The following is a 15,730-nucleotide window of genomic DNA, read 5'->3' as shown; positions in this document are numbered from 1 at the left end:
TGGTAACCCAGTGTCACACTGATGCTGGAAGGGGCTATTTTGTGTCTTGGCATCCTGACACAGGTTGGGCACATCTGCCATTTCTTTCCACCATGGGTACCGGCGTGGAAACCACCAGAGGAACTGGTTCAGGGAGGACAGCAGTGTGGAAAAAACAATATTCCTTTTTTTTTTTTTTTTTTTCAAGGTCAAGTTTCATAGTTAGGCCAGTTCCCTGCAGAGCCGGAGGGGTACTAGGGTCAGTTCCTGAAACCGATGGGACCTCTCGGCTGGGACAATCCAATAGCTTTCTGTAACGTGTCTGTGAAACTAACTTGACTATGATGTTATTTATTGAGACATTTAGGCACTGGGGAATTCAACCTGGAAGAGCAAGGTCAGTGTTATTTGTAGCTCTGAGGCAGAAGAGATATGTAAGGGGAGACCCACCTCACAACCAGTTCTCTGACCCAAACAGATGAGAATCCAGCCTGGCAGAGCAACACCTGTAGCACGAGGTAGAAAGGCCAGGCTCCAGAGGCTAAAGAACGCCCCGTAACTCCAGGCACCGCGCTCCAGGCCAGTGCCCTGCATGTATCTTTCTTCCTCACACAAGGAGCACAGGAACCGATTTCTGGCACTGAGGGTTCCCTTCCAGGGATTACCTGGATGACTGGAAGCCAGTCGCCCACCCGAGGCGAGCTGGCCGTCTCCCCAGCGTCAGTGCCCACACGGAGGCCAAAGCCACCTCACCGAGTCAGAACCTCCTGGGCAGGGCGCAGGGAAGGCCCTCACCCGCTGCTGCCACGAACGAGCCCTGGGGACCACAGGGTGCCTGGCGGGCAGCCCCCGGCCCCGCCGGCTCAGCCCCGGGTCACACCACCCGCTCGGGGCTTCCTCCGGCCCGGCCCTGCCAACCTCCAGGCGGGAGCCGAGGCCGCCCGCCCCCGGGCCGAGCCCGAGCCCCTCCGGCCGCCGCCCGGCCCCTGCGCGGGCTCTGTGCGGGCGCGGGCCCCGGCAGGTGTGGAGGCGGCCGGGGGCGGCCCCCGAGCGCAAAGGAGTTAACAGGACTTTGTGCCGCTTCCCGCCCGCGCCTCCTCCACCCGCCTCATTACCTGCGCTTCGCCACTGCCGGAGCCGCGGCGCGGGAGCGGTGGCGGCTCGGCCGGGCTTCCTGCGCCGCCCGGGGCTGCCCGCGGCGGCGGGGCCCTTCCTGCCCGCCCGGCGGGGCCGCGGCGTGCGGGGGCCGGGGTGCGGGCGGTGCGCGCCGGCCCGCCCGTGTGCCTGGGGGGGGAGCGGGGCCGGGGCGACGCGAGGGGAAGGCGGGCGGAGCGGGCGGGCGAGCGGGTCTGCGCGCCGCAGCCCGGCAGGGATGCGGCATGGCCGTGGGCTCCGTGAAGATGCCGTCGCCGTGTGAGGGCGCGGAGCTGGCGCGCAGCTGGAGCCCCGGCGGCGGAGCCCACGAGCCGCCGCCGCCGGTGCAGCTGCGGCAGAAGCTGCGGGAGCTGCCGGCGCTGCTGAGGAGCGGGCTAACGCTGCGGAGGAAGAGCGCCGCCGCCGCCGGCCGGGTGAGTCAGGCTGCGGGCGCCCGGGGCAGCATCCCCGCCGGGGCCGCCCCCCGCTCTGCCCGCCGGAGCGGCGGTGCCCGGGCCAGGCGGGGCGGCACCCGCAGCGCCCCCGGCCGGGCCGCGGCGGGGGGGGGGGGGGGGGAGGCGCGGGCCGCCGGCTCTGGCCCTCCCCGGGGGCCGCCGGCCGGGCGGCGGCGCGGGCGATCGTGCGGCGGGGCGGCTGCTCGGCAGCCCCGGGCGGGGGGTGCCCGCGGTCCGGCCCCGCCAGCTCCGGTAGCACCCGCGCCCCGTCCCACCGCCGCGCTCCTCGGGTGGCGCTGCCCCTGCGCCCCGCCGTGTGGCACCGCCGGTGCGGGCCGGCGGGCAGGTGTGCCCGGGCTTGTGCACACGCGAGTTCAAGCCGTGAACTTCAGCGTGGACGCTGCAGTGCCTTTCTGGGCACGGCCGGCCCCATCGCGCCTGCCTGCCGGGGCTGCGGCCGTGGGGGCCGGTGGGCGTCGTGGAGATCCCCGGCCACAGCGCACGCCATCGCCCTCGTCTAGGAAGGCTGGTGGCACGGCCCTGCAGGCCGGGCACCGCGGTACGGTGTGGCACCACCGCCGCCGGGAAGCGCCTCACGCCTCTGGAATCTCCCAGTTGTGACTGGAGCCACATGGCGGGGTGGGATCGGGATCGCCACCCAGGCACGGCGAACCTTACTTGCGGGCCCAAACTAGACTGCAACCCGTCATCCGAGTAGCCGAAATGAAGGAGTGGGTTTACCTGCGTGGGGGTGGGCTTGTCCAGGTGCGGGATCAAGCAAGCTGCCCCGTGGTTTCGGTGCACCGATAAGTGCCCCTGCAGGGAGTTAGTGGGGAGAAGTCAGCGTGGTGTGTATCTGTGTCTTCATCCACTTTGCAGTACTTCACCCGTGTAAACGAATGTTTTCTCTGCATTGGGAAGTTCTTGTGAAATACAGTGGGGTGTGAATTTAAAGCCAGACTTCCTGACTGATTGCTTTGTTATAAGAAGATATACAGGCAAGGAAGACAGAAGATTAAGGTAGTATATGAATTTGCAGCATAATAGCTATTTCTGAGCAGTGTTTTGATTCAGGTTCCTGTTCTGGATTTCTTTCTTTCCTCAAGTGAGCTTAACCCACAGAATCAAGCAAGTCTGTGTGGAGATGCCTAATGATTTTTATTGTTCAGGTGAAATAGTAACCCACTTAACAAGTTGTCCATATAAACACAGAGCTAACAGGAATCAGTTCATTTTAAATAACCAAGTCTTGCCCTGCCCTAACAGGATGTTTATGACTGATATCTTTCTTCCAATAAAGATGAGTCCTTTTCTGAATTGCATTGCATTTGTTCCACTTTAACAGCGTACTACCAAAGGAGTGGAGTGCAGTGAAGAGGTAAGAAGCAGTGTGGAACCACTGCTGGTAACAGTGTTTGTTTGCAGGCAGGTCTGAAATACTGGTTTAGCACAACAAATTTGTGATGCTTCAGGGAGACGCCACGCGGGGCAGGCTCAGGTTTATCCTCATACCACTACTGAAAGCATTTGACAAGTGACTGGTACAGCAGTTGTTACTCTGTAAATATTTTGAGCGTGTGAGTTAACACCCTGGTGAGAAGCCTGGGTAGCTCCTGGGTCAGGCAGCCTCTCTGTTGCGCTTGCTGAAGCCTTGGACCCATCTTGCTTCATACAGTCCCAGCTGAGGCTCTGCCTGTCATTGCTGATGTACCATGTTACAGACCAGCAAACAGCACGTGACAGATTTAGTGGTGGTGTCATCTGTGGCTTCGCCTCCCAGTACCCTGTAGGTCATACTGCAGAGTTTTTCTTGAACTGTCTGTCCTGGTAGGAAGAAGACTGGAGAGAAGATGGTGAGTTTGTAGGGCAGTCTGAAGTCAACCCAGCAGATCTTGGATCGCTGGGTGATGCTGTGTGGAGATGCTGTGTGGCTCCAGCAGGACCTTCTTGCCGGTGGCTTTGTCCCGGGTAGAGAATGGGACTGCTGTGCTCTACTGTATCTGGGTTTGCAGGGATTCTCCCACAGATGGAATTATTCAGCAATGCAAGTGCCTAGTGGGGTGTTCTGAGGTGCAGGTAGTGCTAGGAGTCCAGTAGTGATGTTAGTGTTGCTTGTTCCCTTTGGAAACAAAGTGGACACCTGGGTGCATGAAGCGTCTGTCCTACGCGAGCGGTTCCCCAGGGAGCAGCCTGCTCTGTCATTAGTGCCCTGTGGTGATTCTTGGCCGTTCCATGCACATGCGTTCCGCCCCACTGAGAAATGGAATTTTAGGGGCATGACACTTTCCACATATTTCTGTTCAATGTAGAGAATAACTTGAACCCTGAAAATGACAGTATTTGAGAGAGTGAAAGGATATGTCAGAGTAATAAAGTACAGCTTTTTTTTCCATTTTTATACTTTCCCTTTTAAGCATAACTTGTAAATTTAAAAAGTCTTAAATTAAGGTTGGAGAAAGGTTGAATAAAACAAATATGGAAAAAAGATGCTTTTTTTTTTTTTTCTTCACCTCAACAAAATATTTCAAGTTAATCCAAAGTTAATTTTTGGAGGGTTTTGTTTGCTTATGAAATCTCCCTTCACTCTATCCCTTTGAAAAAAAACAAAACCCCAACTTAGTCTGATCTTCCTCTCTGGTGACTTTTTCTTTGTGCTTTTTTGTTTGCTCAAACACCAAGCTGAGAGTCTTATTTGTCCAGCTGGTTTCATCAGGAATGTTGCTCACTTAGGTGAGCTGTTTTCAAGTAAATGCTGACTAGCTGAAATTCTGGCTTGTTTAATTTCCTAGAAAAATATTATGACCCCTGAACAGGGGGTCTGCCTCTGATGCTGGCTTGCTGAGGGACCGCCTGCAGTGCAGTTTGCGTCCACATCTATAAAGCGGGGATAATCTGCATGTGTGCATGCTTGGGGACTATGGATAATAAAATAGAATGGAAGTGTTAAAGGTGCTATAATTGTTTTAAGGATGTACTCGACTGCATGCTGTTCAACCACTTCCTGTGGTGCAGGGAGGAGGAAAGCATTGAATAGTAGAGAGTAGTATACCAAAAAAACCTGAATACATTTTGCAAACCAGTATGGGGTGGAATAAATATTTTAAATCTGTTTGGGTGCCTCAGCCCTTGGCCCTTGGCACTAGACTATCTAAAAATTGGGACCAGAGATGGGGGTAAATGAAAATGTAGTGTAACAAAATAACTGTCTCCCTCTCCGTTCAGTGAATCCAAAACCTGGAGTACAAGTGGGTATTTTTGGCTTACTGTGCTGGGATATGTTTAATTTTAATACATGTGAAGAACTTAGGGGTGGAAAAACACCTTGTAGAAAAGCTGCAGTAACTGTTCTGCTTGCCTGTTTGTGCGCTGTGGAGCCGTACTGTACTGCTTCTGCCGTTTAGGTAAAAACAACCTCCAGTTCCTTGGCTAGGGAAGCCCAGTGCTTTCTTTTTTTTTTTTAAGCTCCTGAACTTTGAACTGGGCATTGGCCTTGTCCCTGATGGTAGGTTTTTTTCTTAAATTTGGTCTTAGGGCAGGTGCAGCACAGATGTCTGAGATGGCACTGGGGGTTAGGCTGCAGGTGCAAGGTGTGGGCTTTACTCCTCATCCTCTGCTTGGTGCTCCTTTGTTTCTGCTGGATAAAGCCGTAGAAAATGATCCATTCTTTTGCTGTGGTAGCTGTGTCTGTGTGTCAGAAGCAGAGGAGGGATCTGTTGCAGTGGGTTGCTGTGCCCTGTGGAACCGTTCCACTCTGCCATATGCTTTCTCAAAATCTTTGGAAAATGGGACCCTTCTGTTTCCAAGCTTGCCTCCCTGAGGTGTGTGTTAAGCGTGCACGTAGTAAGCATGGTTATGTACTGTCTTTGCTGTTCTTCCTGGTGCTTGCCAAAGATGTTTTCCTCCACTCCCCTTTTTCTTGTAATTAGTGATGAAATAGGGGTCTCTGCCCCTAGAAGTACCAAGAATGCCAGCTGTGGGGTCCTGCAGGCACATCCATGCAGCAGTCACTCCATCACGCCAAAATTCCTTTCACTGCACTCCGCTGCACTCTTAGTGGAGCTACTGGATGCCTCCTGAGAGAGCAGGGAAGTGCTCAGAAGTCAGAGGAGGAATTACCTTGCATACGCACACGGACACACACATTTTTAACGACCTCTTCTGCTTTCTATGCTCACGTTTACACACAAGCAAAATGCTGTTGTATGTGAGCATGGATGTTGCTCTGTCACAGTAGTGGAGCTGCAAAACCTTTTGGACATCATGGTGTCAAACCCCATTACTCTGATATTGTGAAAGAACTTGCTGGCCTGTACAAACCTTCACCAGGGGACATGCCTTTTGGCTTGCTGGAAGTTGTAGAGATACCATGACTTCTTGCTTTTTTGAAACCCTGTAATGACTTGTGAGGTTTCTGGAGGTCTTCGGCCAGGGAAATGTTCTCAGACTGTCTTCACCTTAGCTCTGTTCTGAGTGACAACTTTGCTGTGTGTCTATGTCAGGATGTAAACTTACTGTAGGCTTACGGGTTGAAAATAAACCACAGGAATTGGGGTATGGATGCTAAAAGTTTACATGAGTTCAGGGGGAGACTGGAGAAGTTCATGGAAGAGAAATGTATTGAACATGCATAATCCTCACCAGGCACAGAAGGTTCCTGAGCTGAAAATAGCCAGAGGGTTGGAGCTATTAGAGATATCTATCATATATTCTGGCACTAGTAGTTGTCATGCTGTTGGAGACAACTCTTCTTTGGCAGGGGAAAAAAATCAAATTATATGCAATCTGTTTTAATTAAATGAAGTATCTGAACCTCTCAACCTACATTTTGCTCAACTTTTATTCATCTCTTGTAAGAGGCTTTCAGTTGCTTATGTCATTCAAGTTACTTTCCTCTAATCAACTCATGCTGTGATTAGGGAAACCATAGCGTTGTAGATGAGGTTTTGCCAGGACATTAGTAATTCACTACTGGAAATACTCAGAATTTCCAGTCCTTCTTTCCATGGCTACGTTATGCTGGTGGTTGATAGTTACATTTTTATTGAGCCAAGCATATAGATCTGCCTCGTGCTCAGGTAATCTTCCCACCAATGACTGACATTTGTAGCAGTCCATATCCTTGTTGGCAGCTCCTCAGCTTAGCAGTGCCTGAGTGACCTTGTATTTCATGCTGCTGAATTACACTTTTTCCCTAATATTCCAGTTCTTGAAGTCACCTAATCTTCTCGTATGCCATTCTATTTATGTTTATTTTGACAATGCCTCCAATTTTGTGCCGTCAACACATTTCATTAGCACCTTTATGCTCATTTGACCAGTGTTGTTAATGAGAAGAAGAGAAAAAAAGTCAGGAGAACAGTTGCTCTGGTACCTATGTTTATATATACTATAGAGGCTTTAATTTTGGAATTTCTTCTTCTCTAAGAAGGTGCGGTGTGTAGGAGATGCTGTACTGGCTGAAATCAGTGCACAAAAATACTGGTTGGGAGTTTTACTGTCAGCAGTGTTATTGAAGTAGGCTGATTGATATTGGTGACATTTGGCTTTCAAGACTGCCGTAGAGGTTCTGCTCAGTAATGTAATACCCCTGTCACTTTTGCAGTTATTATGTGACCAAAAATAGTTGTGGTAAGTAGTCTTGAATTTTTCTTATTGTCATCAGGCTCATGATATATTCCTGCTAAACATTTGATTAAGATAATTGTCTTTCACACTTACCAGGTCTGTGACTGGTGACACTTGAAATGTTGATTAATGAATAAAATAGCTTAGTGACAGTGACCACAGTAGCTGATGGGGAATTTCAGTGTCCCTTGTGTTTATATGCATAATAATTTGTTTCGTAGTCAGTGTTCAGTGAATTACTAAATTGAAAATACTTCTTAATTAGCCCATGTGTTATGACATCTGAGAAATTATGCCTGGGTTTGATTAACTACAGTTGAATGAAGTGGAATGCAAGCCTACTCTCCTGCCCTAGGAAGTAACCTAATAAGTTTTGCAGAACGCAAAGTTATTTTTCTCCCTGAGCCTGGGGATTAGTCTGGTTGCCAGGATGATGTCCACTGCCTGTGGTCTTACTCTGGCACTGGGTATGAGGCTGGCAATGCCTGGACTGACATGTCAGCCGCTTTGGAGCGTCCCTGTGAAGGTCCAGATGCAGCACTAGCAGGTGCCACTGCCAGTGCATGGGGAAGAGGTGCCATCATGCGGCTGGTGCTCATGGAAGGTGCATAAAATTGACATTGACCCCTTGTTGCAGAAAAAATGTAGCAGCTTGCTGTAAGCTATGGGACAGGTTCTGTTTCCTTTCCTCGTTTTGGCCAGAGCATATCCTCGTGAGTCCCTCTCTGACCCAAAGCTGGCTGCTACGAAACACGGTTTTGTCTTTGTTGCCCATACTGCAAATTGAGCTCAAGCTGAAAACACCTTGAGTTAATTTTGCCCATGCTCAGTGTTTTAAGTGCTGCTTTTCTTGAGTTGGTAATAACACCTTCAATTTATTGGGTGTTATTACCCAATAATATTATTGGGTTAAGGACTCTGAAAGAAAATATTGATCACCCCTGCACATTTTTGTAATCCTGGTTGGACAAGGATTTCACTACTTTCACTTTTGGTTTTGCTTCTGTTTCTAAGGGATGTAGCCTGCTGATCCTCAGATGTGATGCTGCTGTGTGTGGCTTGGAAACCTATCAAGGAAATCTATGTAGGAAATAAGATCAGCTCCACTGGAATTGAAAGGAGTGTATTCGAGTATTGGCAAAATTTCTGCTAGTGTAACATCTTGATGAAAGACTCAATTTAAATGTGAGCTGATTGTCCCCTTAGTTATACGTTTAAAGGGAGATAAACAAAATTCACTTTGTGGAATTGTATACTTTAATTTGCTTGATTGCAAACCGGTATTATTGGTTAATTCACGCTAGATTTCCCAGCCGCCCGGATGAGTGAACAACACTGCCCTGTACAATTATGACAAACTCCATTAAGGTTTGTATTCAGCTGTTGTTACTTGTATGGCCCTAGTGGTTTGAATTCCATTTGCACCGTGAGGAAATTGCAAAACAAGCTGTGCATTTTTATGCTGATGGAAATGCTGAAAATAGACAGCAATAGCTTTTTAAAAGAGGAAGAGAAAAATAGGAAAGCAGAATGTGCCATCTTTTCACCCTGACTCACAGAAAGCCATTGTAATAAAACAGATTTATCCTTACTATGTAACGATTAAAGTAGTATTTCACATATGGGGAAGCAAGGCGCTTGTTCTTTATACTTACACCCTGTAACTTGCTTATTCAAGAGTAGCTGAAGTGCCCCTGTCCACCCTGGTTTCACCTCGCCCCAGGTGGGTGCAGGGTACGACAGCCCGTGTATGAAGGGCTGGGGGTCAGGGTGCAGACTTTGGGGTGCCTCTGCTGAGCTGCTCAGGACCCTGGGTAGGTCTTGCCACGTTTCTGTGCCTGGTCACCAGGCACCCCGGTGCTGGAGGTCTGGTCGGGCAGTCGTCTCCTTGGGATGTGAGCCCTCTTCTCTTAGGGGTTCATACTCACGCCTAGAAAAAGAGCCTTAGCATTGGTTTGGGCTCAGTATGGTGCTGTAGGACTGAAAATAAAATGGGACGCCTTCTAATTCTGGGTAGAGCAAGAGTGCCCGGTTCTTTTGTAGTCCCTCAGGGCTGCCTTAGCCGGGCCATCCATACACTGCTCTGCTCTTTGTGCACAATCTCCTAAACCTCTTTTCCCCCCAAATCAGGCTGCTTTGCAGATCCTGTAGGGTTCATATGCATGGATCTGTTTCAGTGGAATATTTTAGGTTGTTTCTTAGTGTCTGCTGTATAAACTTTAGCTGTGACACCTTTTGATTTAAATATTTTTCATTGTATCTGTGCTTTTGGCAGAAGTTTAAGGATAAAAATGAAGTCATTGGGGCTCTAAAGTTAAAACCCATGGAAGCAGGATCTGAATATTTTCAAGTTCCAGGTGTAGAAAGCAGTAGCTATTCATAACTGTCATGATGTCTTTTATCTCAGTTAACTTACAGTTTGACTTGGGTTAGTCTGACCTTGTAAAATGATCTACTTCTGGCTGTTGTATTATGCTAGGGCTGATAATTAATATTTAAATCTTACAGTATACAGTTTTCTCTCATGAATTCCTTTTTCACAAGATATTTTCCTGGAGAGGACACAGCAGGCTAACTGATTAAAAGTCAATATATTTTTTTACAGTGTAAAAGAAAATATTCCGCTGATTGAGGGGGGAAAAAATCCCTTCAGTCTATATAAATACCAGTAGAGCTGTATTCATAGCATCACTAAGGACTTTTTGCATTCAGTTTTACAACTTAATTAACCCATTAAAGCTTAAAATGTCAGATGATTTCTAGTTTGCTTTTTTTTAAAAGACTGATTGTGAGGAATGCAACTTACTTCCTGTTCTCCTTCATTTGGGGGGAGTTGCCTTTCTTTCCTTGCTTTTTGAATCTCATACCTAAGTCTTTATATGACTAAGACACACATGGGCTACATGAGTTAGAGCAGTAAGGAAAGCAATAGTTCAGAGCCTCTCTGGCAGTCTTTTGTATGTGTGCTTCGTCATGATCCTTTGGTAGCTTCTCCTGCAGCTGGTCCTTCTGAGCATCTCTGCAGGCCTTGTGTCAGCATCATCACTGGGACTATGGAACAAGCAGCGCCAAACAAGGGGCAGTGGTTACTTGCAGTGATACCGCTGGTGAAAGAAATGTATGTCAAACCGTGCCCTTCATGATGCAGTGGACAGTATGCAGTCTGCAGGTCAGTACTGAGTAGTAGTGAACCAGAGGAAGTACGGCATTTTTGATTTAAAAAAAAACAAAAAAACACCAACAAATAAAAAATAACCCAACAGAAAATTGAGATCCAGACCACTTGTGAGCATTGAGAATTTATGATGTGGCTTGGGGGAGGGAGAACAGGTGTTTGGGTTTTGTTTATTTATTTTTTTTTAGGGTGATAAGCATTTAATTGTGGTTTTCTGGCCAAGTTCTGGCCAAGAGAGTTAGACCCAGTGATCCTAAAACACTTTGTAATTTGAGATGGATGTGGTAATCATTCGCTGTCGTAGACTGCTACTGCACACTGTTAAACAGATGCTCCATTTCATCCCATAGGTGAACGCACTTCAGTGATGCATGAATTGATCTTTAAAATATGGAAAGAAGGGGAGAAAAACAATGCACATGCATGGTTAGCTCTGAAAGTCACAAAGCTGTTGTTTACCGGATGGCTGGAGGAATGAGCTAAAAGAATCCCTTAGATCTGGTCTGGGTCCCAGCTTGCGTACAATCCAGTGCTTTGTTGCAGTCTGTCATTTTTGCAGCGCCTCGAGCCTCTTGGCAGCAAAAGTAAATGTGGGGGGGTGGGCTGTGAGTCTGCTGCTGAATCTGCGTTGCAGGATGAACCAAGATTTGTGGTGTCTGTTAAGGAAGGCCAAACTTACGGGAGATGCAAGTCCTAAAGAAACAAAACCAGAATCTAGTATTTAGCTGCCGAAGAAGAAAGGTGAGGACACAGTATATGCCAAGCTTAAGTGTGTTTTGGCTTAAGAAGGATAAGCTGTGAGATCTGTCCATGTTGGCACTGATTTGCGCATAGGAATTCTTTAAAGTAGTCTTCCTCTGCATTTTCTTGGAAAAAAAAGAAAGTTAAGAAACAAAATATAATAACCCTGCTAGATTTAGTCTTTATAAATACTTTTGAAAACTTAACCAGAATTTAACTTCTGTTCACAAAGAATGGTGTAATTGTGTAAAAAATGGACTTTGATACTTTAAAAACTTATACCATGCATACCATCTTAGAGCTATACTCAGTCAGCTGAAAGAGTGTTTACATATGATTAAAAGACCTAATTAAAAGATTAGATTCCACAGTATCTACATGTACGAAAGAGATTGATAAAACTGGTCAGCCTGTTAGAGCTTAGTAATTAATGAATTGTAATTGTCTTTGACAGCAATTGCTGGAACAAAATACATAAAATACAAAAGATAATAATGGTAGTTAAATGTATACCTCTTTATTTATAATTTTATTATTGTGTTGAAGGATGCAAAGAGGAACATTCAGCAGGTATTTAATTTCTTGTTTTATCTCGTTAAACAGACAGTCCCAAAACAAATGAGTTTCAGATTAGTTTTACCAAAGCTGTTTATCTAATTATGGCTTTCACTGCACTTGAATGAATGGCTGCAAATCAATAGGTCTCGCAGGTTGCCAGGACATGCATTAAAACTGGTGAGTCCCCAAGCTGAATAGCAGGAGTGTTGTTTCTTTTTTTGGTTTTTTGTTTTTTTGGTGGTTTTTTTTCCATTGAGATGTCTGTCCACAGTTTCTACCGTGTATGCATAAACTGAGAATTTATCTGAAGCTCTGCTTAAAATTCCCATTTTTGAGTTGATCATTTGCAATTCAATGTGGCAATAAATATTTACATTATACTGGTAGAGGTTTTATTAAAAAGCAAAACAATTATTTCAGAGTAAGCTAATGCAGATAAAAACCATGTTGTAGTGGGTCAAGATTATGGTTCACCTGGTCCTATCTCCGTAAGTTTTAAAGTTAACCTAATAGGTAATGATTTTATCCACAAATATAAATTTCTTGTGCTTTCAAGAGAGCGTGTGGGCCAGTGTTGTATAGTCTGCCTTCCACATTGTTGTTTTTTTTTCTGGTTTCAAATAACCAGGGGAACTTTATATGGTGATTCTTGGGCGTTGTTACCATTAACCATTCTAGTTGCAGCTTTTCATGTCACACATATACAAATCCAGGCTTTTAATGAATCTGGCTAGTATTTTGGCTTCAGACTCACCTTGGAACTTACATTTACAGAGCTTGTGTGTGGGGTTTGGTGGTAATGACTTTACAGGGGAAGGAAAAATGTGTTTTGTTTTATTCTGTTGTTAATGAAGCATTTCATTTTGTTCAGTTTTGAATATTCCACCTTTAATTTCAGTGACCCTATCCCACCTTTAATTTCACCTGTAATAATTTTTCTTACCTTGTTTTGAACTCTGGTTCTGCAGTGTCACTTTGAACTTGTGATGGCTTGTGCTGAATGTAATATTCTAGGTGAGACTGCACTGCTGATATACATAGATTGTGCAGTTTCCTCCCTCACTCCATCACACAGGCTTTTCATCCAACAATTTGCTATTGTTTTAGAGTTCCTGGTGACACAGATCAGTTCTTGACGGAAATGTCTTCACAGCCATTCAGGTTGCTTTCTTTAAGCTGATATAGTTAATTTACAACCATGTAAGTTGTCAGTTTTGTTTTTTTTCCTTCCATGGGTGTTACTTTGAATTTGATGTGGATAAACATAATTTAACACGGAGTTGTCCACTCACCTACCTTGACTAGGTTCATCTGAAGTTGTTTATAGACTTCTGATTGTGACCAACCAAAATCGCATATGCTTTGTTTTGTTAAACATCATTTAGCCTAGAATATAACATTGGGGCATGTGGGCATCTTGGTATTTTCCTGTTCTTAATGAAAACAGCCTCTTTAATCCCATTCTTGTCCTTTATTACTTTGCTATTGCTTGATCAACTACAATGTTTTGTCTCTCCAGGAAAGACTGCTTTAGCTTCTTTTGAGGAGTTTTGTGTGTTAGGGTGTCTGTACTACCTCTGAAGTTGGAGGTACAACTGTGGAGTGTCACTGTCTAGATGGTCTCTGAACATATAAGAAAACCAGCTAGTATCATGTCAGCCTTGACCTTGTTACAACATGGTGTGTCGAAGGCTCTCCTGTTCTGGTAAGGAATGTAAGAGTATTCATGACTGGTGAAGCTCCTGTTCAGTGGGTGGACAGGCAACTGTTCGGAAGGCTCTATACTGACTAGTGATCAACAACTCTGTCAAATAATCTCTGAGCATGGCTCTGCAAGAGCTATGCTACTATCAGGATTTTCTTTTAAAACTTCAGTGACAGAGTCGAGAATACAATGTTAAGAAGCAGCTACCTGTCCAATACATCAGAGTGAGCAGGGAGGGGAAAAACACGTTTTGTTCCTTTTTGTTTGTTTTCTGTTTTTCTGCTTAGACAACTTTATGGCAAAACTGCTGCTAGGAACAAAACTATATAACAGGTAAATCAGCAAAGATTTTTGAAGAATGTCACATTACAGACAGCTGTTCCCTAATCTTCTAAAGCCCTTTGTTAAAAACAGAGGCACAAAATGTTCCTGTAGTGGACTTTGTTATTTAAGCACAAAGTGTAGCTAACAGAGCAACACTGCAATTAAATCAAAGCTATGGTCTTATTAAAAACAATGGAAACTTACTGTCTTTGAGAATCTATTTGTTGTGGCTGTAGAAAAGGACCTGCTTCTGTTGCTTATTAGTAGCAAAACATGTTACAGGACAGTTTATGGCAGGATGGTGGGAGTGGATAAGGAAACATTACATAAATTAAAAAATTCCAAAGAAGCTATCCAGAGACAATAATAATTTATTTTTATAAACCTGAGTTAAAAACTGTCCTGTCACTGAAATAATGGTAAATTCTGTGAGACTTCCAGACCAAGAATCCTGATTTTTAATTTTTTTATTTGAGTTAACCAAGAAAACAGACTGAATCTTCATCCCTTGCTTTAGCAGTTCTTGGTTATCTGACTTTCAGAAACAAAGCTAAATACTGAGGGTCTGTGAGTCATCATCTTTTCAGCCTGAGCCAACTCCAGTATCAGTATGTGTTTGTTTGTTTCTTTATACCATGACTTTTTCCCTCCTAACTTAGTCATTGTTATCTCTTGGCACAAGTGGAGAAGTTAAAAATGTCAACAAGCATGAGGCACGCTAAAAACATGCAAACAAACCTCCTGTGTAATCTTCCAAACCCCAGAGTGTTCCCGTTCCCATTACTCTGTTGTTCATGAACCCATCTGATCTTTTGATTGTATCCTGGTGGAAGGAGCAGGGAGGTGAATTCCAAAGCAAGGCTTTATGGACTGGGAACAGTGTCCTAGAGGCCCTCTCCCGTTAACTTCTGCTCGTGTGTCCAATGCCCACAGCAGATGTTACAGCATTGCACAGAGAAAAGGCAACAAATAGATTAGAGGTGAAAAAACTTTTGTTAACTTTTTCTAATCTTTTTGCAAGCTTTGCTTTTTGAAGAAGTCTATATGTGTGTATCTGCATACCAAGAAGGTGCTGAAACTCTGTTTAATTTTGCTACAGTTATTTTTTGGCTCTTGAGAGGTGATCAAATCGATACGTTATCCCATAGGCTTAGGCTGGCATAGGTGAAAAGCCACGTGGTTTGTGGTGGTGATTCCACTGAGACAACAACTGGTTTGAAGTCATCTCTCAAAAGCTGGTGTGGGAAAGGATGGAGTAGTAGGCAAGTTGATTGGGGTGAAAATCAACTGGTTTTTGAAGACAGTGTATCTCAAAATGAAGTTCTCTTACACTAAGTGGTGATTTGCCATCAATCTGCTCTAGTGCCAGAGTTTAACCAATGGCTTGGGTCTCCTTGCTGCAGAATGAGCGATTGAGCTGGATGGACTTTTGCGATTGTCATGGCAAAGGGGCTGGAAGAGTCTGAACAGGTATTACCTGCTTTGGTAGGGCATGCAGGCTGGGCCAGGCTTCCTTGGTAAAGTGATGAGGGCAGACTGAGCATCACAGCAGACTGTTAGGATGTCACTGATGTCCTGCTTTTTGTTAATGTTTATAGAAACATATACAGAGCATCTCTGCTAGTCTCTGACAGATCAGTCACTGCGGTGGGGATTACTGCAGTATATTAATCTTCGGGACCATTTTGCTTCCCTGATTTCAGTCTAAATTCTGTAACAAATTAGCATCTTCTATGGGCATGTTGCTTGAACCAACTTTTAACGACAGCAGTTCTCCATCTTCCCCCTTCTCTTCTGTCTCCCACCTCCTGCTTTGCATAGGTCAGAAAACATTTACTGACTTAAAATGATATTTATTACTGACTTTTAAATCTGGGTGGGCTGGTAACCAGGATACAGTGGGCAAGTGGAAGGAGCATAACAGAATATTGAAGCGATCAATGTTGCAAGCATTGGCTATGATGCAGAATATTAAAGAGGAAGAGAGTTAATTCTATTTGTCCCTTGAAGGGAAAAAATGTGGTCAGTCTTCAC

General features: G+C 45.5%; 1 protein-coding gene across 2 annotated transcripts in view; it reads left to right on the top strand.

Moving 5' to 3' along the window:
- The first annotated feature begins 1,292 nt into the window (after positions 1 to 1,292).
- Positions 1,293 to 15,730, top strand: part of RAPGEF5 (Rap guanine nucleotide exchange factor 5) — a 162,697-nt gene continuing 148,259 nt past the window's right edge. Inside the window, exon 1 of one of the 2 annotated variants that reach the window (XM_056335689.1) lies at positions 1,293 to 1,547. In XM_056335689.1, the coding sequence (XP_056191664.1) occupies positions 1,359 to 1,547 (189 nt within the window). In that variant the 5' untranslated portion in view covers positions 1,293 to 1,358. The remainder of the gene's footprint in view (positions 1,548 to 15,730) is intronic. The other variant, XM_056335686.1, reaches the window with a different exon arrangement.

Source organism: Falco biarmicus, chromosome 4 (genome assembly GCF_023638135.1).
Source record: "Falco biarmicus isolate bFalBia1 chromosome 4, bFalBia1.pri, whole genome shotgun sequence".
NCBI classification, from domain to species: domain Eukaryota; kingdom Metazoa; phylum Chordata; class Aves; order Falconiformes; family Falconidae; genus Falco; species Falco biarmicus.
The sequence above is the reverse complement of the archived record's forward strand: the minus strand, read 5'-3'. Positions and strand labels throughout refer to the sequence as shown.